This window comes from Staurois parvus, unplaced genomic scaffold (assembly GCF_062004578.1).
Source record: "Staurois parvus isolate SC_StPar_1 unplaced genomic scaffold, SC_StPar_1.0 ptg000574l, whole genome shotgun sequence".
Lineage (NCBI taxonomy): Eukaryota > Metazoa > Chordata > Amphibia > Anura > Ranidae > Staurois > Staurois parvus.
The window spans coordinates 6,515,260-6,543,006 of NW_028318370.1; the positions used below are offsets into that span (position 1 = coordinate 6,515,260).

At 43.8% G+C, this 27,747-nt stretch overlaps 1 protein-coding gene across 2 annotated transcripts in view; it reads left to right on the plus strand.

Annotated features, from left to right (window-relative positions):
• CREG1 (cellular repressor of E1A stimulated genes 1) overlaps window positions 1–23,154 on the plus strand; it is a 46,186-nt gene extending 23,032 nt beyond the window's left edge. Inside the window, exon 4 of one of the 2 annotated variants that reach the window (XM_089691939.1) lies at window positions 20,635–23,154. In XM_089691939.1, the coding sequence (XP_089548065.1) occupies window positions 20,635–20,656 (22 nt within the window). In that variant the 3' untranslated portion in view covers window positions 20,657–23,154. Of the gene's footprint in view, window positions 1–7,199; window positions 7,545–20,634 lie in introns of those variants that run through there. The other variant, XM_089691940.1, reaches the window with a different exon arrangement.
• The last annotated feature ends 4,593 nt before the right edge of the window (window positions 23,155–27,747 follow it).

Below are 27,747 nucleotides of genomic sequence, written 5' to 3' on the forward strand. Positions count from 1 at the left end.
AGAGCTGGTGACTGTCAGTCTCTGGCTCTATGCTCTACCCCTTCAGCGCTCACTAAGCTGTGGATGGGGTGGAAGCAGTTGGCTCTCAGGAAGAGGCTAGTCCTCGAAACACGTCAGCCATTTTGGATGGCCATCATTCTCATCATTATTCAAAAAACGCAGTGCGAATTGGACAGAGCGGTCCCTTATGATGTGCCTTCTATTTATTTACTATTGTGAGTAGAATACCTTCTTCTTTTATATTTAATGAACATACTTTTAAAGGTAATGCACAAGGCCGGTGCTCCCTCTGTTTTTTTTTTCTCTATTAGTATTTTTGGACTCCCCGGTTCTTTGAGGGCAGCAAGGCGTGCATATTCCAAGATTTTCATTGTGTGGTCCCTATGGCATAGAGTCCATCCCTAAGCACAGAAATATCTGGGTTTTCCACTTTCACAAGGCTCTCAGCGGCTCACTGACAGGCTGAGCCAGCTTCCAGTCCTGGCATCGGGGTGGATCCAACATTAAAATCAGGATCCTTCCAAAGTTTGGACCGGCTCTGTGACATTAGCCAACAGTGGACCCTTAAGCGGAGCTCCACTCACGCTGTAAAAAAATAAAAGTCAGCAGCTACAAAAGCTGTAGCTGCTGACTTTTAAAAAACAGCCACTTACCTGTCCCACGATCTCACAGTGTCCTCCCCGCAGCCCGTTTCACCAGCCGTCTGGTGTTCCAGGCATCTTTAGTGTGGGCACCCACTGTGACAGTAAATCCAATATTCTGAAGCGCAAGAGGAGGCCCAGTACAGTAAGGATCTCAGTAAATGCTGCATTGCCCAGGAGAGTTCTGGATTCATCTGTCTGTTACCATCAGATAGATGAATCCAGAAGCTCCATAGAAAAAACAGTGCTGTGGTGGTAGTAATATAAAAACTCCACTAGGGGGAGTACTTATATTGGAATAAGCCAGGGGTGGGCAACTGTGGCCCTCCAGCTGTTGGTGAACTACAAGTCCCATCATGCCTCTGCCTTTGGGAGTCATGCTTGTAACTGTCAGTTTTGCAATGCCTCATGGGACTTGTAGTTCTACAACAGCTGGAGGGCCACAGTTGCCCACCCCTGGAATAAGCAATGGAACATAAAAACACTTGAGCCCCTTGCTTGGAGGAAGTGCTTGGGTCAGGTGGACGGTCCACTCAGGGATGATGTGCAGTGGTGATGAATGGACTTGAGCCTGTCAGATGCAGGGACCACGTGATCGCAGCGTCCCGGGATGATGTCACTGCATCACTGCGATAGCCAGGAGACGGAGGGGAAGCCCAGAGTACTGCCGCAAGCAGGGGAGGTAGGGCCGGTTACCAGGACGGCATATTTCGCACACATGTGCTTTCTCAAGTCCTGGAAAGGGAGAGGTAATTGGCCATTTTATAGGAGACCGAGCAGCCGAGGGCCGGCCTTAAAGGGTGATGGGATTGAGTGTTAGGGACAGAGCGGATGGCTCATCCCACCTGTGGGTCATATAACAATTAAAGCAATTAAGACAGGGAAAATAACTTTTAAAACATGCTCAAAATTGACAATGGACACGTTGGTGATGATGAAAGCTTTTTAACCAGACATATGATCACAAAGTGACCTGAATTATTGTGACATGATTGTACAGAGGATTTTAACCATAGACAAGCAATTTGGAAATTAGTGAATCCCCAAGTATGTGACAACCTCTAAAATTCACACCTAAATAATGTAAAAATTGGACAATAAAAAAAAAAAAAATATATATATATATATATATATATTAATACAGAATTAATTAAGAAATTCATTAAAAGATATTTTATATATTCCAACCATGGCACCACCTGTCTGGAGTTTGCATGTTCTCCCTGTGCCTGTGTGGGTTTCCTCTGGGTACTCCGGTTTCCTCCCACACTCCAAAGACATGCTGGTAGGTTAATTGGATCCTGTCCAAATTGGCCTTAGTATATGAATGTAAGTTAGGGACCTTAGATTGTACACCCCTTGAGGGTTAGGGACTGATGTGAATGTACAATATACATGTAAAGCGCTGTGTAAATTGACGGCGCTATATAAGTACCTGAAATAAATAGATTAATAAATAATATATATATATATATATATATATATATATATATATATATATTATTTATATATACTAAAAACAAAAATAATAATAAAAAATAAAATAATAAAAAAAATATAAAATAATATATATGTATATGTGGAACTGAAAACACTTATGAAATGCAGTAGATGGATCAAGTGTGAATTATAAGAGCAAATGATATTGGATCATTACTTGCGGACGGATCATTAAAAATATATATCATGCATAATTACATAAACATTAAGATAGGATATTACATTAGAATGTCAGGTATGATGCTGTATATAAAATGTATAAGTTAACTAATCTCCTAGAAACAATATTATGAGGCTAGAATTAACAAACCGGTCTCATATAGGGTCTGATATACCCAATGAGATGTGTTGTCATCTGAATATAATACAGTGTAATGGAAGGGGGGGGGGGGGGCAGCAAGAAGTGTCCAAACAAAAGACTGCTGGTAATACTTTCTTACATAATGCTCTGGACTTCTAAATCTTCATTTAGACCATTGGGCGCCATAGAGCCCAACTTGTATATCCAAAAAGTCTCTCTCTAATACAAGAGGGCCAACCTCTCATTGTCTGTGAGGGTTCCTTTCGTTGTACATTCAATGGCCGTTACTTCTAAAAGGCCAAAATCTTTGTGGTGATGGTGTAAAAAATGTCTGGGTACACTGTGTTTGTCACATTTTTATTATTTTGTTTATTATTATTATTTTTGCTTTAATATATATATAATTTTTTTTTTTTTATTGTCCAATTTTAACATTATTTAGGTGTGAATTTTAGAGGTTGTCATATACTTGGGGATTCACTAATTCCCAAATTGCTTGTCTATGGTTATAATACTCTGTACAATCGTTACAATAATTCAGGTCACTTTGTGATCATATGTCTGGTTAAAAAGCTTTCATCATCACCAACGTGTCCCCAGCTTATTAACCTCCCTGGCGGTATTCCTGAGTGTAGCTCGGGGTAAAGTTTCAGCACCACAAGCGGTAACCCCGAGCTACACTCGGGCTTACCATGCGGCGTTGCTCCAGGATCTGTTCTTCTCTTACCTTGTCCTGCGCTCCCGCGATGTCCCTCCTGCAGTGTCCCCGGCAATGTCCTCCGGCCGATGCCGGCATCTGTCTTCTGGGTTCTGTCCCCTGCGAAAATGACAAAAAGTGACATTCACTAAATTCACTGAAATCACATAGTATAACATTCCTGTATCAAACCATTTCACATACATTTTGTCCCGAGTGCTTTGTCCTGTGCCCTGCCTGCATTTTACTGTTCTTTCTGCCTGGAAACTGAGAAACATCCATGGCGTCCAAAAAGCGTCCCTTTACATCAAAAGCGGTTTTAGACCGGCTAGAGAACAGCGATAGTAAATCAGAACCACTTGCAGAATTGAGTGATAATGATTCGTGGGGGAAATTCGTCATCAGACACTGAAAACGATTCTGCGACTTTGCTCAGCGATGTGCGAACTTGGCGCTATATTTCAAATTTCATTGTTTTTGGTTTGATTATATTATTGAATTAAATTTATTATTATTATATTATTATTTTTTATGATTATTTATTAAATTATAATTTATGATTTCGTGTTTCAAGTTTTATCATCCCCGGGATGTTTACTAGACTCTTGTTCGGACAGATTTCAGTGAGTTATTCCTAAAAATTTCAGGCCTACAATAAAAAACTACATATTTCCATGCAAAAAAATGTACCGCTTTGAGCACAGAAATACTGACATAATCAGACCGCTAGGGAGGTTAATGCCCTCGTTCAGCAGATCCCCAGCTTATTAGTGCCCGTGTTCAGCAGATCCCCAGCTTATTAGAGATCTCGATCAGCAGATCCCCAGCTTATTAGAGCCCTCGATCAGCAGATCCCCAGCTTATTAGTGCCCTCGTTCAGCAGATCCCCAGCTTATTAGAGCCCTCATTCAGCAGATCCCCAGCTTATTAGTGCCCTCGTTAAGCAGATCCCCAGCTTATTAGTGCCCTCGTTAAGCAGATCCCCAGCTTATTAGTGCCCTCGTTAAGCAGATCCCCAGCTTATTAGAGCCCTCGATCAGCAGATCCCCAGCTTATTAGAGCCCTCGTTCAGCAGATCCCCAGCTTATTAGAGCCCTCGTTCAGCAGATCCCCAGCTTATTAGAGCCCTCGTTCAGCAGATATCCAGCTTATTAGTGCCCTTATTTAGCAGATCCCCAGCTTATTAGTGCCCTCGTTCAGGGGATCCCCAGTTTATTAGAGCCCTCGTTCAGGAGATCCCCAGCTTATTAGAGCCCTTGTTCTGCAGATCCCGACTCAGTAGTACCCCCAGCTTGCTGATGCTCCACTCAATAATAACCCCCAGCTCTCCTGATCCTCTGGTTTGCTGAACCTCCTCTCTCCAGTCCTCGCTCAGCTCCCACTATATTGCTCCCATGCTGCGCACCATGTGTGACATTGCTAGTTTCTCCTGCTCTAATCCCCCAGCTCCGCTGATCCTCTGTCACTCAGTCTTCTCTCTCTGGGCCCCACTCACCTTCCTCTATAGTGTTCCCATGTTGCCCACCACGTGTGTCATCTGCTAGTTGCTCCGCTCCAATCCAGACCCCACTCACCTTCCTGATGCTCCTCACTGCACACCAGATGTGACGCCTGCACCAGACACTCCCATAATATATACACATGAACCGGAAGTGACTGCTATGACCTCTTTCTGGTTCACTTGTTGGTTTCCTAGTGCATCCTGGGATATCTCATACCTGCAATACCTCCTAAAACAAAGCAAAACTAACACTGAATAAAAGCCCCTCCAAAGTTGCAGGTGCTGTTAGCAGACTTTGAAGTCATAGACTTCTAGAGGGTTTGAGACACTTTGAAGCACCAAGAAAGTGACATGGGGTATAATTTGTGAAGTAAAGCAAATACAACGTGTGAACAGGACTGTAAGGTAACCATTTTATTTAGTGATGGGCTTTGATTGGCATTCAGAGTGCCTTAAAGTGGAGTTCCGGTCTCCTCGGCACTTTTCTACAAAAAGCACCTCCGTGATTCTCTTCAGTTGCAGTATATAATTAAGACAGTGTCCTTAGTGTATGTCGCTTGCTTACTTGTAAATGCGACATTCCCCAGCAGGATCCTGGCAGACAGGCAGCGGCCATTACTAGTGTTGGCATCTGAAGCCAGCTCCTACTTTCTTCTGCGATTCGGTGCAGTTGGCTACCCAGCATGCACCTCTCGATCTCGCACTTGCGCTGTAAGGACACGGCACGGCACACTGTGTTGTTTGTAGGTTGGCATAACAATGGCGGTGAAGGTGGAAGATCCCGCCCTATCGTTATGGCAACCTGTCAATCGTTCTTCCCAATAACATCACTTTCAATCAAGAAATACCACAAGACTTCACCATTAGACTTCCCAAAGACACCTGGAAAAACCAATGCTGATATCCCAGAAGTCCTAGGGAATCGCCTAATGATGAAATCGCCTAGGCGGTCGGACCGGAAGTGCGGGATACCGACAGCAAAAAATGTATTTAGAAATAAATAAATAAATGAAAATATCCCATAACAGACTGTTCTGCGGGTGGGCATTGTGTGGCAAGGATCATGAATAAAAGGGCGGAACTCCGCTTTAAAAAAAGTGTGTCCAATGCCACATTTTGAAGCAAGTGTAAGCCCTGGTTCACACTGATGCGGTGTGGAATTTGCAGCGTTTTTCTGTGCGAAAATCAGAATCGAATGTGAACCGCTGCGGGTGTGTATGTTAACAAAACCCCGAAAGTGGTCCGCAAAATGCCGTGCGATGTGCAGAATCGGATCGCATAGGTGTGAATACCCATGCGATCTGATTCTAGTGCAGACCCAAAAAAAGGGTTCGGCGCCTTTTTGGTGCAGGTGCAGTGCAATTAGAACCATACAAAATGTATGGCTCCAGTCGCACCGCACACAAATCACATGTGATTTTCACAGGAATGCGGTGCGGTTCCTGTGCGAATCACATGCGAAGGTGAACTATTAAAAGAACACACATACAGTGGGGATGGAAAGTTTGGGCACCCCAGCTAAAAATTTGTATTAATGTGCATAAAGAAGCCAAGGAAAGATAAAAAAATCTCCAAAAGGCATCAAATTACAGATTAGACATTCTTATAATATGTCAACAATAGTTAGATTTTATTTCCATTATTTACATTTTCAAAATAACAGAAAACAAAAAAATGGCGTCTGCAAAAGTTTGGGCCCCCTGCAGAGTTAATATCTTGTACTGCCCCCTTTGGCAAGTATCACAGCTTGTAAACGCTTTTTGTAGCCAGCCAAGAGTCTTTCAATTCTTTTTTGAGGTATCTTTGCCCATTCTTCCTTACAAAAGTCTTCCAGTTCTTTGAGATTTCTGGGCTGTCTGTCACGCACGGCTCTTTTAAGGTCTATCCATAGATTTTCAATTATGTTGAGGTCAGGAGATTGTGAAGGCCATGGCAAAACCTTCAGTTTACGCCTCTTGATGTAATCCCCCGTGGATTTCGAGGTGTGTTTAGGATCATTATCCATTTGTAGAAGCCATCCTCTCTTTAACTTCAGCTTTTTCACAGATGGCATCAAGTTACCATCCAAAATTTGCTGAAATTTTATTGAATCCATTTTTCCTTCTACTCGTGAGATGTTCCCTGTGCCACTGACTGCAACACAACCCCAAAGCATGATTGATCCAACCCCATGCTTAACAGTTGGACAGAGGTTCTTTTCATTAAATTCTGTGCCCCTTCTTCTTCAAACGTACCTTTGCTCATTCCGGCCAAAAAGTTCAATTTTAACCTCATCGGTCCACAGAACTTGTTTCCAAAATGCATCAGGCTTGTCTATATGTTCATTTGCAAAGTTCAAATGATGATTTTTGTGGTGAGGACGTAGAAGAGGTTTTCTTCTGATGACTCTTCCATGAAGACCATATTTGTACAAGTATCTCTTTATAGTGGAATAGTGTACCACAACTCCAGTGTCTGCCAGATCTTTCTGGAGGGATCGTGCAGTCAAACGTAGGTTTTGAATTGTTTTTCTCACAATCCTGCGAGCTGTTCTGTCTGATATTTTTCTTGGTCTTCCAGATCTTGCTTTAACTTCCACTGTTCCTGATGACTGCCATTTCTTAATTACATTCCGAACAGAGGATATTGACATCTGAAAACGCTTTGCTATCTTCTTATAGCCTTCTCCAGCTTTGTGAGCGTCAACTATTTTCAGTTTCAGTTTTCTAGACAACTGCTTAGAAGAACCCATGATTGAGAACAATCCATGACACTGGCAGGTCTCAGCTTTGCAAAGGGGGCAGTGCATGCTATAAATTCTGCAGGGTGCCCAAACTTTTGCAGACGCCATTTTTTTGTTTTCTGTTATTTTGAAAGTGTAAATGATGGAAATAAAATCTAACTTTTGTTGACATATTATAAGAATGTCTAATCTGTAATTTGATGCCTTTTGGAGATTTTTCCATCTTTCCTTGGCTTCTTTATGCACATTAATACAAATGTTTAGCTGGGGTGCCCAAACTTTCGATCCCCACTGTACACACTCATCTATATGGCTGCAGCATTGGTCTGATGCTGAAACTGTCTCATGTTGGCTCTAAGATCGAGAACTGAGCGATCAGATGACCGTTAATCACTCAGTACTCTGTCTTACGTGAGCAGAGAGAATGACTGTCAGTTGTCAGTCACCGGATCTCTGCTCTGTCCCTCCAGTGCTCACTGGAGCGCTGGGCTGTGGTCTGGTTCCTGTGCGAATTATTATTATTATTATTATTATTATACAGTATTTATATAGCGCCAAAAGGTTTGTTCAGCGCTGTACATTATAGTGGGGGACAGTACATGAGACAATACAGTAACAAAACAATACACGAGGGGTTCGAGGGCCCTGCTCTTTCGAGCTTACAATCTAGGAGGGAGGGGGTAGAGGTACAGGAGGAAGTGGCTGTGGGGGATGGAGTGGTAGGAGGAGTGGAGGAGTTCGGCTGTTAGGTGAGGGTGGGGTAGGCTTCCCTGAAGAGATAGGTTTTCAGGGAAACACATGCGATATACTGTACCGCATATATGTGAACCCAGGCCAATCGAAGCCTTAGGGGAGCATCTCTGATGAATCCATCACCGTCATTTTAAACGCATGCACCTGGAGGATTCACCTGCAGTGAATGTTTGCTGAATGTCAGATTCAATGCTTTATAAATAGCCCCTTTAGCCCCGGTTCACATTTATGCGGCCGTGCGGGCCACAGTTTGCATGGGGACGAGAGCCCATTCATTTGCCCGTGACACGCAGGAAAGAAGTCCCTGCACTTCTTTGGAAACCGCAGTTCCCAGTACGGTTGCGTTTTCCAGTGTGGGCATTGTGCCATTAGAACTAATGGCACCCGCCCGCGAGTCCACATTTCTCTGTGTGGGTGGTGCGGCTGTACAAATTTTCGTGCGGATCCGCAGCCGCACCACCCGCACAGATGTGAACCAAGCCTTAGTGTTGAATGCTGCTGAACGTGACAGAGACTGTACCACAGGAATGGAAGAGAAGTAGGAGATAGAGGCCACCAGAGGAGAGAGTATAACACCTCTTCTATTTCAGGGACCGTTCTTCTATTTCAGGGACCGTTCTTCAATATTTTTTTGGGGCATTTGACATTGTTCCTTTAGTTTGTACGCTTGAACAGCTTGCCTCCTGTTGTCTGGATCTTTTTATGTCCAACATTTTGAAGCCTTAATAAAGGGTGCCTCTAAGAACCTTCGAAGCATGTTAGATATTTAGTAGATGCTGTGAACAAATGATATCTGGACTCCGATACCTTCTGCCTCTTGCCTTCTGTACTTCTGATAATAATAGAGGTGTCCTGGTTACATATCTTCCCAATTGCATGTGGCCACATACCATGACAAAGCATGCTGGGAAATGTCATGCCTCAAGAAGTGGAGAACTTCAGGTTGCCTAGTCTGACTCTAGAAGCAGCTAAGGTTCATTAATTTAAAGTTTTTAGACCGAAATGTAGTTTTATTTGATGCTCTCAAGTTCTCGTATTCTTTGAAGCCAGACACAGTGAGAGGAGGCCCGGAGACTCTCAATAATATATATATCTCCTGTCTCATCTTCCAATATGCCAAGACACTTGCCCCCTGGGTCAAGACAAGGCTCTGGTTTTCTATTTGCCCCCTCCGTGCCATCTTGCTTTGAGCAGTTCTCTCACCAAGCATGCAGGTCTGCTACATATTTCATTACCGGTAACCTCCCGCTGTGTTGGAGGGCAGGATTCTCACAGACGGAGCAAACCTTCTGAACAGCGCCTTTGATGCTCCGCCAAGTCACTCTCCATTACCCAGCATGCATCTGCTTCGGCTTCTAGGAAGATAAAATATTTTGTCTGAAAAGCTGCTAATGCATTAGGCAGCTTATCATTTTAGGTAGAAGAAACTGTATTCAGCTACGCGACTGACTTTTGGAAAAGAATTTATGTAAAGTGGAACTCCAGCCAATTTTTTTGGAATTAATTGGGGAAGGGTTAAAGTGGTTGTAAAGGTTTTTTACCTTCAGGCATAGAATGCCTGAAGGTAAAAAACCATTCTGTGTACAGCAATGCCCCCAGCCCCCTCATCACTTACCTGAGCCCCATCGCAATCCATCAATGTGCACAACAGCCTCGGCTGTCCCGGGTCTCTGCCTCCTCATTGGCTGAGACAGCAAGTGGGAGCCATTGGCTCCCGCTGCTTTCAGTCACAGCCAGGCAACCAGTGAGGAGAGAGAGCGGGCAGGGCCAAGCCTTTAGTATCGTTTTAAAGTAGATGTATAACCAATCACTCATATGGTCTCATATAATCTTTAAGACAATATAAAAGTAAATTTCCATCTGCAACTTTAACCACTTTGCGTCGGCGCCCCCCGCCCTTTAAGAGTTTCAGGAGGCGGGCGGGGTTTTAGGGTCATGTGACCGCCGTGATTCGCCGTCACATGATCAGAAAAGGTCCCGATCGAAAGGGGAGATCGGGACCTTTCCATGAGCAGGGCGCGCGCTCTCAGCACATGTATTTTCTAATTGCACGCAAATATGCGGCCGTTTGGCGTCAAGGCCCATATGCCGAGAGGCCACATATTTGCGTACGCTCAACGTCAAGGGGTTAAATAACCACTTCAGCTCCGAAGGTTTTTACCCCCTTCATGATCAGGCAATTTTTTAGCTATTCGGCACTGCACTACTTTAATTGGTAATTGAGCGGTCATGCAACGCGGTACCCAAATAGAATTTATATCCTTTTTTTCACACACAAAAAAAAATTTTTTTTATGGTATTTGATCACCACTGTGTTGTTTTTTTTTTTTTTTTGTTTGTATTATGTAAATGAAAAAAGATTGAACATTTTGGAAAAAAAACTATATTTTTGCCTTCTGCCATAAAACATATCCAATTAAAAAAAAAAAACAAATTTCTGCATAAATTTAGAACAAAATGTATACTGCTGCGTGTCTTTGGTAAAACAAAATCCCAATAAGTGTATATTGATTGGTTTGCATGACAGTTATAGCGTCCACAAATGTGTGTGTGTCAGTGATCAGCGACTTATAGTGGAACTCTGACAGTGCAATAGGCAGTCAGACACTGGATGGTAACTGAGTAACTGACACTGACATCCCCAGTGACACTAATACAGTGATCAGTGATAATACTTTACACCGTCGCTGTACTAATGACACTGGCTGGGAAGGGGTTACCATCTCAAGGTAATCAAGGGGCTAAGTGTGTGCCTAACAAGTGTTAATGTGTGCATTATATGCTGCTTTTTTACTAGAAATCTTTGTTCCTTCTCCCTAGAAGAAACATAGAGATTGCTCCCTCTATGCAGAGCCCTGTGTTGTTTGTCAACACAGGGCTCTGGGCTGTGATTCGACACAGCCAAGCAGAAAGTCCTGGCCATTGATCATTGGCCGGGACCTGCTGGCAAACTCCTGTTGTGTTAAATTACAACAGAAGTCATTGGGTGTGGATGTGCCCTGTACCTGGAAGAGGCCAGTGACGTACAAATACATCACTGTGCTTGTAAGGGCCACCCGTTCATGGTGCATTGTGGGTGAGCATTCATTAAGTGGTAACGAATCTTCGATTAGGACCACAGCAGTGATATGCATGGGAGGAGTTGTGACCTCCCACAGAAGCCAAAAATCAAAGTTCTGCATATATTTACATACACTATCAGGCCAAAACGTTTAGACTCCTGACTATCACACCTATATGAGGCTGTTGGGCATTTCATTTCAAACCCATGGACATTTATATAGAGTTGGCCCTCCTTTGAGGCTGTAGCAGCCTCCAGTCTTCTGAAAAGGCTTTCCACCAGATTTTTTAGTGTGTCTGAGAGAATTTGGGCACAGCCAGCAAAAAAGAACATTTGTGAGGTCAAGTATTGATGTTGGATGAAAAGACCTGACAATCAGAGTCCAATTCATCCCAAAGTTGTACTTTAGTAGGGCTGAGTGCAGGTATATTATTATTATTATTATTATTATACAGTATTTATAAAGCGCCAATAGTTCGCTCAGCGCTGTACATTACAAAGGGAGACAGAACATGTGACAGAACAATACCAATACAATGCAAAACATGAGGGGATCGAGGGCCCTGCTCTTTCGAGCTTACAATCTAGGAGGGAGGGGGTGGTGGCACAGGAGGAGATAGCTGTGGGGGATGGAGTGGTAGGAAGAGTGGAGGAGGGAGGCAAGTTAGCAGGGGGTGGGGTAGGCTTCCCTGAAGAGATGGGTTTTCAGGGTGCGCCTAAAGGAGAGGAGAGTAGGTGATAATCTGATGGGTTGGGGCAGGGAGTTCCAGAGGATGGGTGACACCCTGGAGAAGTCCTGGAGGCGGGCATGGGAGGAGGAGACCAGGGAACTAGAGAGAAGGAGGTCTTGTGAGGAGCGGAGTGTGCGTGCTGGGCGGTACTTGGATATTAGGTCAGTGATGTAATTCGGGGCAGTATGGTGGACAGCTTTGTACGTCAGCGTTAGGATTTTGAATTTGATCCGTTGCGCAATCGGAAGCCAGTGGAGGGATTGGCAGAGGGGGGTGGCGGAGACAGAGCGGTTGGAAAGGTGAATGAGTCTGGCAGCCGTGTTCAGGATGGACTGAAGAGGGGATAGCCAGCGGCGAGGCAGGCCAGTGAGGAGGGAGTTGCAGTAGTCGAGTCGTGATATGATGAGGGAGTGGATGAGCTGTTTAGTGGTTTCTGGGGTTAGGAACGTGCGGATTTTGGCGATGTTGCGGAGGTGGAGTCTGCACGAGTTTGTTAAAGATTGGACTTGGGGCTGGAAGGATAGGTTGGAGTCCAGAATGACACCCAGTACTCTGGCCTGCAGGGCGGGTTTGATGGTAGCGTTGTTGGATGTGACGGAGAAATCAATGGGGGGTGGTGTCCGGGCTGGGGGGAAGACAAGAAACTCGGTTTTGGAGAGGTTCAATTTAAGGAAGTGGAGCGACATCCAGTCTGATATGTCGCTCAGTAGGTGTGTGATTCGGGCTGAGACCAAGGGGGTGAGGTGGGGGGTTGAGAGATAGATTTGTGTGTCGTCGGCATAGGTCGTCGGTATATGAGCAGACTTCTCAAGTTCCTCCACACCAGACGCCCAACTTATGTCTTTATGGATGATTATCAATAAGGTTGAGGTCAGGACTCTGTACAGGCCACTCAAGTTCCTCCACACCACACCTATCAACTCATGTCTTTATGGATGATGTTTAGTAGGGTTGAGGTCAGGACTCTGTACAGGCCACTCAAGTTCCTCCACACCAAATCCATCAAACCATGTCTTTATTAGTGGTGTTTAGTAGGGTTGAGTTCAGGACTCTGAGCAGGCTACTCAAGTTCCTCGACACGAGATCCATCAAACCATGTCTTTATGGATGATGTTCATTAGGGTTGAGGTCCGGACTCTGTAAAGGCCACCAAGTTCCTACACCAAACCCATCAAACCATGTCTTTATGGATGATGATCAGTAGAGCTGAGGTCAGGCCTTTGTACAGGCCACTCAAATTCCTCCACACCAAATCCATCAAACCATGTCTTTATTAGTGGTGTTTAGTAGGGTTGAGTTCAGGACTCTGAGCAGGCTACTCAAGTTCCACCACACGAGATCCATCAAACCATGTCTTTATGGATGATGTTCATTAGGGTTGAGGTCCGGACTCTGTACAGGCCACCAAGTTCCTACACCAAACCCATCAAACCATGTCTTTATGGATGATGATCAGTAGAGCTGAGGTCAGGCCTTTGTACAGGCCACTCAAGTTCCTCCACACCAAATCCATCAAACCATGTCTTTATTAGTGGTGTTTAGTAGGGTTGAGTTCAGGACTCTGAGCAGGCTACTCAAGTTCCACCACACGAAATCCATCAAACCATGTCTTTATTAGTGGTGTTTAGTAGGGTTGAGTTCAGGACTCTGAGCAGGCTACTCAAGTTCCTCGACACGAGATCCATCAAACCATGTCTTTATGGATGATGTTCATTAGGGTTGAGGTCCGGACTCTGTAAAGGCCACCAAGTTCCTACACCAAACCCATCAAACCATGTCTTTATGGATGATGATCAGTAGAGCTGAGGTCAGGCCTTTGTACAGGCCACTCAAATTCCTCCACACCAAATCCATCAAACCATGTCTTTATTAGTGGTGTTTAGTAGGGTTGAGTTCAGGACTCTGAGCAGGCTACTCAAGTTCCACCACACGAGATCCATCAAACCATGTCTTTATGGATGATGTTCATTAGGGTTGAGGTCCGGACTCTGTACAGGCCACCAAGTTCCTACACCAAACCCATCAAACCATGTCTTTATGGATGATGATCAGTAGAGCTGAGGTCAGGCCTTTGTACAGGCCACTCAAGTTCCTCCACACCAAATCCATCAAACCATGTCTTTATTAGTGGTGTTTAGTAGGGTTGAGTTCAGGACTCTGAGCAGGCTACTCAAGTTCCACCACACGAAATCCATCAAACCATGTCTTTATTAGTGGTGTTTAGTAGGGTTGAGTTCAGGACTCTGAGCAGGCTACTCAAGTTCCTCGACACGAGATCCATCAAACCATGTCTTTATGGATGATGTTCATTAGGGTTGAGGTCCGGACTCTGTAAAGGCCACCAAGTTCCTACACCAAACCCATCAAACCATGTCTTTATGGATGATGATCAGTAGAGCTGAGGTCAGGCCTTTGTACAGGCCACTCAAATTCCTCCACACCAAATCCATCAAACCATGTCTTTATTAGTGGTGTTTAGTAGGGTTGAGTTCAGGACTCTGAGCAGGCTACTCAAGTTCCACCACACGAGATCCATCAAACCATGTCTTTATGGATGATGTTCATTAGGGTTGAGGTCCGGACTCTGTACAGGCCACCAAGTTCCTACACCAAACCCATCAAACCATGTCTTTATGGATGATGATCAGTAGAGCTGAGGTCAGGCCTTTGTACAGGCCACTCAAGTTCCTCCACACCAAATCCATCAAACCATGTCTTTATTAGTGGTGTTTAGTAGGGTTGAGTTCAGGACTCTGAGCAGGCTACTCAAGTTCCACCACACGAAATCCATCAAACCATGTCTTTATGGATGGTGATCAGTAGGATTGAGGTCAGGTCTGTACAGTCCACTCATGTTTCTCCACATCAAACCAGTCAACGCATGACTTTATGGAAATGACTTTGTGCACAAGGGCTGGAACAGAAAACAAAAGACATAGACATCGGAACAATACAACAATCTCAAAACCTTTTTATCATCATCTCCTGTCTTTATTTTCTTCCTATACAACATCAATAAAAGCATTTTTGCCTTAACAAGAACTGTTTTCAGTACACACCTCTATAGTGTTTTTTTTTTTATTGAAAAAGTCTTTGTTGAGATAAAGGTGCTTTTTTATTGATGTTATATGGAAGTGATAAAGAAATGCGATAATGATAAAAAGGTTTTGAGATCATTTTAATGTTTTGCTGGCTTTGTCCATTAGGTTCTGTAAACAGGAGTGAAGTGGAGGTGTAAACAATAAAGGACATGGACAGTGAATTCATAAGCCCACTAAGCTATTTAAGCATACACTACGTCAATGCAATAAAAAAAAAAAAAAACATATGTAGTACATTTCTGCAACACATGCATATTTCACAATATTTTTTCCTGTTAAGATCCTGCAGGTACAGAAAAGTACAAGTAAAAAGAAGATGGCATTGTGGACTGACAACACGTAGGATATTTGTGGTGTCAAACCTACTCGGTTTCTTTTCGCTAAACTACTCAACTGCTCCTCACTGTATTTATCATCATCAAGGCCTAGACACCAAGGCTAGGTTCATACTGTGGCCGGTTTGCGACTTTTCCTTTGAATGGGCTGCTGTGTCTGCGTTTCCTGTAAAAAATGGTTCTTGCACCATTTCCAAATCACACCATGCAATTTCACTGCGATTCCCGCATCCGCAAATGAGGGGGTGCCAGTAAGAATGAATGGCAGCCCCGCGCATCTCTACAGAGCAGCTCGTTTTGGCTGTGGGTGCGGGAACAGCTACGATACCACCATACAACCAACAGCAGCAATGTCAACCTAGTCTAAGGGCTCGTTCACACGTGCTTTGCTGTTTAACCACTTCGTGCCGGCGCCTCCCGGCCCTTTAAGGGTTTTAGAAGCCGGGAGGCGGGGCGGGGTTAGGATCATGTGACCGCCGTGAGAAAGCCACCCAAAGTATTATATTCTCAACTTATTCTACCCAGTCTGAGCATCAGTGTGCAAATACTCAGACACCCAATAAGTTATGCTATGCAAAGCCATTGGTAGCATCTCACCTCAGCAGTTACAGTGGGGATCAAAAGTTTGGGCACCCCAGCTAAAAATTTGTATTAATGTGTCTTATAATATGTCAACAAAAGTTAGATTTTATTTCCATCATTTACACTTTCAAAATAACAGAAAACAAAAAAATGGCGTCTGCAAAAGTTTGGGCCCCCTGCAGAGTTAATATCTTGTACTGCCCCCTTAGGCAAGTATCACAGCTTGTAAACACTTTTTGTAGCCAGCCAAGAGTCTTTCAATTCCTGTTTGAGGTATCTTTGCCCATTCTTCCTTACAAAAGTCTTCCAGTTCTTTGAGATTTCTGGGCTGTCTGTCACGCACGGCTCTTTTAAGGTCTATCCATAGATTTTCAATTATGTTGAGGTCAGGAGATTGTGAAGGCCATGGCAAAACCTTCAGTTTACGCCTCTTGATGTAATCCCCCGTGGATTTCGAGGTGTGTTTAGGATCATTATCCATTTGTAGAAGCCATCCTCTCTTTAACTTCAGCTTTTTCACAGATGGCATCAAGTTACCATCCAAAATTTGCCGAAATTTTATTGAATCCATTTTTCCTTCTACTTGTGAGATGTTCCCTGTGCCACTGGCTGCAACACAACCCCAAAGCATGATTGATCCAACCCCATGCTTAACAGTTGGACAGAGGTTCTTTTCATTAAATTCTGTGCCCCTTCTTCTCCAAATGTACCTTTGCTCATTCCGGCCAAAAAGTTCAATTTTAACCTCATCGATCCACAGAACTTGTTTCCAAAATGCATCAGGCTTGTCTATATGTTCATTTGCAAAGTTCAAACGATGATTTTTGTGGTGAGGACGTAGAAGAGGTTTTCTTGTGATGACTCTTCCATGAAGACCATATTTGTACAAGTATCTCTTTATAGCGGAATAGTGACCACAACTCCAGTGTCTGCCAGATCTTTCTTTTTGTTGACATATTATAAGAATGTCTAATCTGTAATGTGATGCCTTTTGGAGATTTTTCCATCTTTCCTTGGCTTCTTTATGCACATTAATACAAATTTTTAGCTGGGGTGCCCAAACTTTCGATCCCCACTGTACATATATACAGATGGTTTAAAAATGATTATCAGGTTTAAATGCCTCTCTCTGGTTTTAAGATAAAGATCAAGAGATAAAAGATAATGAAAACAAGATAGAAAAAAAGAGAAAAAAGTAGGATGGTAGAAAAAAAAAGTCACAATGTAAAGTCCATTGCTTGATGAATAATGAAAGAGTCCATTATTCTTAACCCTTTCACGCCGGCGCCTCTCGGCCCTTTAAGAGTTTCAGAAGCCGGGAGGTGGGACGGGTGGGGTTTTAGGGTAATATGACCGCCGTAACGCGTCAGCACAGCGGTCACATGATCGGGAAAGGTCCCGATCGAAAGTGGAGATCGGGAACTTTCCGTGAGTACTGGACATGCGTGCTGGGAGCACACATGGCGCACAATCTCAGCACGTATGTTCTTTTTTAATAGAACGCAAATGTGCAGCCGCTCGGTGTCTAGACCCAGACGCCGGGAGGCCGCACATTTGCGTTTGGCAGGCGTGAAGAGGTTAAAGAGCAATCCGCGTTCAGATCACTCTTCAGAGAGCTTTTGACAGGCGGTGAGGAGGCATTGTATCATCTCCTTACTACCCATTTAAACCCATTGGATCCCACCCTAGCACACCGCAACTGCATGCGGTTGCTGATCGCCCAATTTACCCAATCGAAAGAGACAGGGAGTATATATCCCAACGCAGCCGCGAAGCAAAGCATCATGGCCACACGTGTACATACCTGGCTGCCTCTGCAGTTATAGGGAGAGAAGTTTGGGGGAGGTAAAAGTGCGATTTAAGCTTGGGATTTTAGCACCCCCCAACCACTAGTGTGAGGAAGCCCTAAGGGCTCTTAAAGTTGTGGAATTAAAAAGCAACCTTTACTGCTTGTTAATGCATTTATATCATTGAGTATTTTGGATGCATTGCACAGACGTTCAGGCCACGCCAGGCTCCTCAAATGTCTTGTGAGATTTTTTTTTTCCTACATTTCCACCATGGGAAGAAGTAAAGAACATATCTTGATTTTCTGTGTTGCTGGGGGAATCCGCCCTCAGTGCTATTGTATTCTGCCAGTAGGCAGCCTTCCCCACCGACAGAACACACTAATCAATGCTGGTGGCTATAGCTGCCGGCAGTGATTTCATGGAAAAAATCCAATAGGCTGGATGTCGACATCATTACAACCAGCCTGCCCATACATAATCTCAGCCAGCCCCTGCTAAACCAACCAAGATTTGATCCATCGGTAGCGAAGTTAGGGGTCTTTCAGATGAGCAGCCCGGGGGGTGGTAAAAACAAGTGGCTAAGCCACATTTATAAGTCTTTTTCTTTTCCATAAATATTTTTTCTAATTGACTTGCAATGTGCCTATAAACTTGCTAGCAAATTTTAATGTTTGAGAACAGTGTCAATTCACTGCACAGCCCCCTTCCTCCTTATATGTCATAGCCGTGTCATCTTCTGGGAATGTGTAATTGCTGTCTGTGCGGGCCCAGCTCCTCCACCTCTCCTTCACCTCCCTACATAAGGTGTATAACAGTATATGCAATGTGTATATATACGTGATTTTGCAATTCTGGGTAGGGATTGCGTACGAGCCGTGTGCACGTGCACCCTACCTGCGCCACCATTAGCGGCCTCGGCTGTCATTCACCAGGTCCTGGCCATTGATTACTCACCGGCACCCGGTGATCGCCGAGTATTACCGACGGGGGAGAGAACTGTATGTAAACAATACAGTTATCTCCCCTGTCAGCTCCTGCACACTGCTTTGTATGGCTCTGCATAGCACAGCCATACAAAGCAGTGTGCTTACAGTGGAAAGCACACACACAGCATACTGTTTAACAGCACACAGTTAACCCTTTGATCTCCCCAGATGTTAACCCCTTCCTGCCCAGTGCCATTAGTACAGTGTCAGTGCTTTGTATTAGCACCGATTACTGTATTGGTGTCACTGGGTCCCCCCGATGTCAGAATGCCCACCGCAGTCCCACTATAAGTCGCTGATCGCCGCCATTACTAGTAAAAAATATATATATATACCACCATTTGTAAACTTAATTTTCACATAAACCAATTAATTTACACGAATTGGGCTTTTTTTTTAGCAAAGACATGTAGCAGAATACATTTTGTCCTAAATTTATGATGAAATTTTATTTTTTTAATTTTTTTACTTTGCGCACGTGATCAAATACCACCGAAAGAAAGCTGTATTTGTGGGGAAAAAAAGGACGTAAATTTAATTTGGGTGCAGCGTTGCATGACTGTGTAATTGTCAGTTAAAGTATCGCAGCGCAGTAACGCAAATAATGGCCTGGTCAGGTAGGGGGGTAAATCCTCTGGAGGGCAAGTCGTTAACTAATGAGCAAACCAAGTCTACTGTATATGGAGCTATCTTTGTACACAGGACACAGTCATGCAGCAACAGTAAGGGGTCTACCTCAAATTGTTACCACAAGGATTGTCCAAAATGCCTTTGTATGCTGCAACATTGACATTAACCTTCATTGGTAACACTTCAAATCAAAAATTTGGAGAGATGTCCACATACACCAATCAGCCATAACATTCTGACCACTGACAGGTAAAATGAATAACATTCATAATCTCATTACAATGGCATCTAAAAGAGTTTAGGATATATTAGGCAGTAAGTGAACATGTTGTCCCTGAAGTTGATTTGTTGAAAGCAGAAAAAATGGGCAGGTGTATGGATCTGAGTGACTTTGACAAGTAATGGCTGGATAACTGGGTCAGAGCATCTCCAAAACTGCAGCTCTTGTGAGATGTTCCCGGTCTGCAGTGGTCAGGACCGACCAAAAGTGGTCCAAGGAAGAAAAACTGGAGACAGGGTATGACCAGCCAAGGCTCATTGATGCACATGGGGAATGAAGGCTGGCTCATGTAGTCCTATCCTGTCGAAGAGCTACTGTAGCTCATAAATGTTAATACTGGTTCTGATAGAAAGGTGTCAGAACACGCAGAGCATCATAGTTTGTTGTGTATGGGGTTGTATAGCTGCAGACCAGTCAAGGTTCCCATGCTGACCCATGTCCACAGCCAAAAGTGCCTACAATGGCTACGTGAGCATTAGAACTGGACCACGGAGCAATGGAAGAGGGTGGCCTGGTCGGATGAATCACATTTTCTTTTACATCATGTGGATGGTTGGGTGTGTGTGTGTCACTTACCCAGGGAAGAGATGGCACCAGGATGCACCAGAAGGCAATCCGGCGGAGACAGTGAGATGCTTTATCTAGTGGAGTCCATGCCTCAATGGGTCAGGGTGGTTTTCACAGAAAAAGGATGACCTACTCAATATTAGGTGACTGCTAATAATGTTATGGCTGGATGTTGCGGTGGTCAAGGATCCTTCAAGTTGTGGTCATATAGTATAGTATTTGGGTTGAAAAAAGACACCTGTCCATTGAGTTTAGCCAAAAGACAACAATGGGAGACCAGCATCCTCAGGACCCGAAACCATGGTAGATCCGAGGCAGTTAGAGACAGACTTTATTCCACAGAATGGCTCTTCGTTTTTATTCTGAAATTCCTTTGATTCATGTTCTGTGATCATTTCTGATGTGCTCTGATTAGTCATAGCAGCTTTTTATATTGAATTTCTTCTTCTCTTTCAGGTTTGGGCTCTCTGAAGATTGAGGATATGTTTCCATGTGCTCCAATACCGATGTGCCTTTTTACCTATCTACCAATCTTGCCTCTGTTATACGCTTTACGCTTCTATCTTATGGTGTCATTTTGCTAACTTGAATGTGAAGAGAATCCTCTTTACCATTAATAAGGGTTAAGATAGTGACTGTATATTGTTGATAGGAAATTCATAGCTTCTGAAAGGCTTATAGAGAAATGAATCGACTTTGGGTACATGGGGTATAGCAATCAGGATGTGGCTAACCTCTAAAGTACCTAGTTTGATGTGTCCCTCATACCTTCCTATGAGGGGTCAGTGTAATGGAACTGACCCCAGACTGCGCTTGAGTACTTCCATTAGAATACCACTTCCCTGTCCGAACACCGACCACAGACACCACGGCCGACCATACAAGACTAGACGACACCAGTCTTGAAGTAAACCAGGAGGTAGACTAGTTTATTTGAACACAGATACAAGATATATACACTTAGGGGACAATCCCCCTCCCTGCATAGTGACACAGGGTGGGGCAATCTACATTTAGTAACAAGAGACAAGCAGGTATTCAAACTTCACACCAGCAGACAATCCCATCAGGAGGGAGGGCTGCTGGAGACCCCCCCCACTAAGCTAATATACATAACATTAAACAATCAACAACCCCCACCTATCTCCTAAACATGTCTACACAGTCTGAGACAAAGCCCACACAATATTTGGACAGATCACCCTGTACCCCTAACAGGCACAGGGTGATTTACACATAAGAGGGATATGGGGAGCTGAGACAGGGGTCTCCCCACCTCTCCAAAGTGAGCTGTGTTCCATGGGCCCCCCACCTAAAGTAACTCCCGTCACAATCAGGCCTTATGAGGTTGGCTTCAGTAGGAATGGGGTCATTCTGGTTCTGGGTAGAGATGTCACTGGTAGCAGAATACATCTGATGTTAGCTCAAAAGTCTGGATTCTCCTTCAGTTTCTGTCTTGGTGATAATGGTCACCAGGTCAAATATAGAGGGTGAACCCTCCCAGCAGGGACACTGACAGCAATATATACCTGACACAGGATTTAAACATTTCCTCACTCTGTCCAAAATGGGGAAAAAAGCGTATTTGGCTTTAGATACCATTTAATTCCTCATCATTTTGTTGGCTTACTAATGAACATTTTGCATTTGCACCAATATTTAGCTTTGCTTCTATTATTTGTAGCAAGAGTTGCAGGGATCAAATGTTTGGCCTGTCTCATACCTCATCTCCCGACACTAGAGAGTGCATAACGGGGTCAAATATCAGAATCTTTTACTACTAGAGCAGAGTTCTCCAAACTTTTCAGTGTGAGGACCACATCATATATATTACAAACATTGGCGAGCCAAAAAAAAAATCTTTTATGAATTAAATAATGAAAATTTAATTGAATGAATAGACAAACTACAATAAATAATTTAAAATTAGAGCCCCCCCCCCCCCCCCCCTTAGATCATGGTCCCTATAAGAGTTCCCGCACATATCAGGGTCCCCATCAGAGTCCCCCCCTATCACATCAGAGTCCACCTTTCATATCAGAAGCCCCCCATCACTCCATAGCCCCCTTGCATAGTATAGCCTGCCCTTACATCGGGGTCCCCAACAGAACCGTAGAGTAACTGATCTGAATCCTTGCCTGCTGACAGGGAGCAGAGTGAAAGAGAGATGACCTCATCTCTGTGCTTCTGCTCCTTTACTGTCTAAACACAGACTGGGGATGGGTCCAGGATGTTGTAGGCTCAGAGGTAGTGAGATGTGAATGATGCTGACGTTGCTACAGAGGAATTCTCTGTATTGAAGGTGAATATTGCAACAAGAGTCAGTTTTGTTATTTTATTTTTTAATGGCCTATTTATTTTTCTCTACTATTTTTGGCTGGAGCTCAGCTTTAAGTCCAGTGAATTCTGTTGGCTTGCAGTGGCTTACTTCTAAGATCATAAGTGCCTTCTGTCAAGTCTGGGAGCTTCCATATTAGTTTAGGTCCAATAGTCAAACTGCAGTGCAGTCAGAGTACTTGGTGTTTCCCCATAACACTGCTTAGGTTGGGAAACCTCTTTAAACTTACCTCATCAGCTTTGTGCCACAAGACCACTTACCTCATCAACTTGTGTCAAGTCGTCTCTTGAAAAAACAGGAACAAGTCTTCCCTTGACAGTTTTTTTTTATGATTCTGTTTTTGTGTTCTAATGGGTCACAAAACAGCAAGCAATGCACTTTGTATGAAGAAAGTATCACGAGAAAGGGAATTGCATTGTAGCAGGTTTTATTTTTTGAGGTCTCGATGACCCCTCTTTGCTTTAAAATCACTAAGAAATTATCGCTGACAGCATAAAATTGTTGAAGCTTTAAGGATCTTCCAAGCACTAATCCAAAAAAAAAAGTTTTTTTAATGGTATGAAAATGTTGAAATATTTATATGTCTGAGATTGCACAAAATTGATTTGAAATTTTAAATAAATATAACTTTATACAAATTTCAGGTGTGGTTGTTGTTGAATCGCATGGAAAGCAAGGATATAGTCATTTCATCATCTTGTGTTGCGCTCCTTATTAAATTATAGTGACAAAGTGAATATTATATTACATAATATTCAAATATAAAAAAAGTTACCTGAACATAAATAATCATAAATTCATATATAGAATAATAACTTAATATATAAAAAAGTATAATATTAATCCATATTCGTGATTATATAATAAATAATGATTAATTGTGAATCATAATTTAGTGACAAAATATAAAAATTACCATGAATAAATACTAATAAAATAAATAAATTAATTTTTAGTGCAAAAGCATAGTCCCATTAATCATGAAAATATATGTAAAGTGACTCTGTGTCCTAAAAATCTTGAATCTGTGACTGATTGTGAATCCGTGATAAAAATATTTGTGAATCCTCCAATTAGTGCAGATGTAAGCTCACCTCCTGATATGCCTGCAATTAGGCTATATACACTTTTGGTCCACCTCCTTTGGGACCTGCTTGTTAGAATTTTCTCCTGTTTAAATTACGGAGCAGGAATATCCTTTAGAGCTGATTATCCTCTCTGGGGTTAATCACTCCTCACAGTGATACAGACCCCTATACTCTCCTCTCCATGCTTTTCTCCACATGCAGGAAAAAAATGCCAGACATAGTGTTTTATCTTTTTAAAACACTGCTTTATTCCTTCCAAGTAGTACACTCACATATAGTGAAGACGGTATGCGGCAATCCAAAATGTAGCGTGTCCTCCGCCGACCATTGAGTCATGCACCTGCCGTCCGTGTAATATTCCGGCTCTCTCCGAGTGACTTTGCAGCCCCGCCCCTACGCGTTACGCCACTGGTCACGTGGCTTCATCAGGGGGTATTGTCACTATAATTTAATAAGGAGCACAACACAAGATGATGAAATAATTTGTGTACACAGTGGTAGTTATGTGTTGGGTGTTTGCGATCCAGTAATATCAAGGACATATATTTTTGTCCTGAGTTGTGCCACAAGGTGGCTATTTGTCACATACTGTTTGGCTCGCAAGATATATACAGATTTGCTAAGGATATAGTCATGTCATTTAGGCTACGTTCACACTAGCTTTGTCAGCAGGCGTCAGACAGGCGTATTCTGCACATGGCAGCACACAGTGCTGTTCACACTAAGCATTAGCGTCTAGTCGCATTGCGTCGCGGCAAAATTGATGCCTCATGTCGAGTCAGGAGGAGTTGAAGCCTCCCATTCAAGGCTATGGTGCCGCTCCTCAAATGCCTGGCAGGCGTTTGCGACGCGGTTGTGAGGCATTTGCGGAGCCCTAATATCATTTAACTTCACTATAGGCGTTTGTGGTGCGGTTTTAACGGTTGGCAAACGCCTATCAAATGCCTCAAAACCACGCATAGAGCGTTTGAGGAGCGTTAAAAAGGCTTCCCAACTGCCTGTCAAACGCCATAGGGGCGTTTGGCAAGAGTTAGAAATTAAATCAAGTGTGAACGAGCCCTTAAAGTCCATATTTAAAATGAACCCATGGCCACGCAATGGACAATATTAATAATAGTTTTAAAACCATAGTACACCAAAATTATTATGCAAATGATATTTTTCTCATTTACCTAAATAATTGATGTAAATAACAGTCAGCATAATTCTCATGTTATCAACTATAAGAGTACAATTCACATTTTATTGAACAAACCTCCTAATGATAACAGGATTTTTGTTCCAAATTATTCCGCTCAGTAAGTTTCAAAACACTTTATAGGTTGTAAAGAACTAAAAATTGTCATTAGTTGTGTTTGCAGAATATTTACTGAAATCAAAAGCTATTTCAATCAAACTTTTAACAACATTTTAACTTTTTAAACATTTGAACAGGTCACGTTACATTGTAACATAGGACTCCTTATTTGATAGCAGATCACAAGTCTCGCATCCATTGAACTTGTGAGTTTTTGGACAGTTTCTGCTTGAATTTGTTTGCAAGATGTCAGAATAGCCTCCCAGAGCTGCTGTTTGGATGTAAACTGCCTCCCACCCTCATAGATCTTTTGCTTGAGGATGCTCCAAAGGTTCTCAATAGGATTGAGGTCAGGGGAGGATGGAGGCCACACAATGACTTTCTCTCCTTTTATCCCCATAGCAGCCATTGATGCAGAGGTATTCTTTGCAGCGTGAGATGGTGCATTGTTATGCATGAAGATGATTTTATTACGGAAAGCATAGTTCTTCCTTCTGTACAAGGGAAAAAAGTGGTCAGCCATAATCTCCACATACTTTGCAGAGGTCATCTTTACACCTTCGAGGGCTCTAAAGGGGCCGGCCAGCTCTGTTCTCATGATTCCAGCCCAAAACATGACTCCACCACTGCCTTGCTGACGTTGCAGCCTTGTTGGAACAGGGTGGCCGTCCACCAACCATCCACTACTCTATCCATCTGGACCATCCAGGGTTGCATGTCACTCATCAGTGAACAGGACTGTTTGAAAATTAGTCTTCATGTATTTTTCTGCCCAATGTAGCTGTTTCTGCTTGTGAGCATTGGTTTGTGGTGGCTGAATAGAAGGTTTATGCACAGTTGCAAGACTCTGGAGGACTCTACACCTTGATGTCCGTGGGACTCCAGAGGCACCAGCAGCTTCAAATATCTGTTTGCTGCTATGTAATGGTATTTTAGCAGCTGCTCTCTTGATCCGATGCATGGATCTGGCAGAAATCTTCCTCAATGTGCCTTTATCTGCACGAACCCGTCTGTGCTCTGAATCAGCCACAAATCTCTTCATAGTGCGATGATCACGCTTAAGTTTTCGTGAAATATCTAATGTTTTCATACCTCGTCCAAGGCATTGAACTATTTCACTCTTTTCGGCAGCAGAGAGATCCTTTTTCTTCCCCATATTGCCTGAAAATGGTGCTCTGATTAATAATGTGGAACACCCTCCTTTAGTAGTTTTTCCTTAACTACCTGCCGACCACAGATAGCCGAATGACGGCTGCACTGCGGCCGGCCAGTTCTGGGTGGACGTCATATGACGTCCCCCCAGAACGCGCTCTCCTGCGCGCCCCAGGGGGCGCGCACCCGGCGATCTCCGTGATCGCTGTGTCCTACGGACACAGCTGATCACGAGATGTGGTAAAAGGCCGATCATACCGGCCTTTTACCACGTGATCAGCGGTGTCCAATGACACGCTGATCACAGGGAAATGCAAGTGCCGGTTCTCGGCTGCACTTTCCTCACGCTGTCAGATCGTGAGGAAAGTACTGCCGAGAACCGGCAGTTGTCAGAGCGGGGATCGGCACCGATCATCAGGGCACTGATGATCAGTGCCCTGATGATCGGTGCCCAGCAGTGACACCCGCAAGTTCCGCCCAGCAGTGCGCCCACTAGCTCCGCCCACCCGTGCCCAGCAGTGCACCCACCTGTGCCCAGCAGTGCCCCCACCTGTGCCCAGCAGTGCACCCACCTGTGCCACTCTGCAGTGCCACCTACCTGTGCCCAGAAGTGCCACCTACATGTGCCCAGCAGTGCCACCCACCTGTGCCCACCCACCTGTGCCCACCAGTGCCACCCACCTGTGCCCACCAGTGCCGCCCACCAGTGCCCACCCACCAGTGCTGCCCACCAGTGCCACCCACCAGTGCAGCCCAGCAGTGCTGCCAGTCAGTGCCACCAGTCAGTGCCCAGGGGTTGTGCCAGTCAGTGCCCAGAAGTGATGCCAGTCAGTGCCGTCTATCAGTACCCATAATCAGTGTCACCTATCAGTGCCGCCTATCAGTGCTGCATATCAGTGCCGCCTATCCGTGACCCCTAATTAGTGCTGTCTATCAGTGCTGCCTATCCGTGCCACCTCATTAGTACTGCCTATCAGTGCCCTTTAGTGCTGCCTATCAGTGCCCATCAGTGCCACCTATCAGTGCCCATCAGTGCTGCCTCATCAACGCACATCAGTGATGGAGAAAAAATACCTGTTTGAAAAATTTTATAAAAGAAACAAATAAACTTTTTTTTTTTTTTCAAATTTTTTGCACTTTTTTATTTATAGCGCAAAAAGTAAAGCGCCCAGTGGCAATTAAATACCACCAAAAGAAAGCTCTATTTGTGAGAAAAAAATGATCAAAATTTCATATGGGTACAATGTTGCATGACCGCGCAATTGTCAATCAAAGTGCGGCAGCGCTGAAAGCTGAAAATTGGCCTGGTAAGGAAGGGGGTATAAGTGCCTGGTAGGCAAGTGGTTAAATTGGGCTCACCGGCCAATCTAATTATCACAGGTGTCCGAGATTGTTCTCAGTGATCAAAAGAGCCCTGACACACAATGCCATCCATGAGTTACACTGAAAAACAAAATATTTAATCTTTGTGACACTTAAATAGAATTTGCATAATAATTTGGAACGCGGTGTAAATATGGCTGGGACACTTGTACCTAAAGGTAAACGCCTTTATTAAAGCTTGCCTGTAGGTACAAGGAATATCTCTAACATGCATCATTTAGGAGATATTCACTGTCCCTACAGCTGGTGACGTCACATATGGGCTCTGAAGGGACGGCATGCGTAAGAGTGAGCTCATTGCGGCCAAGCCA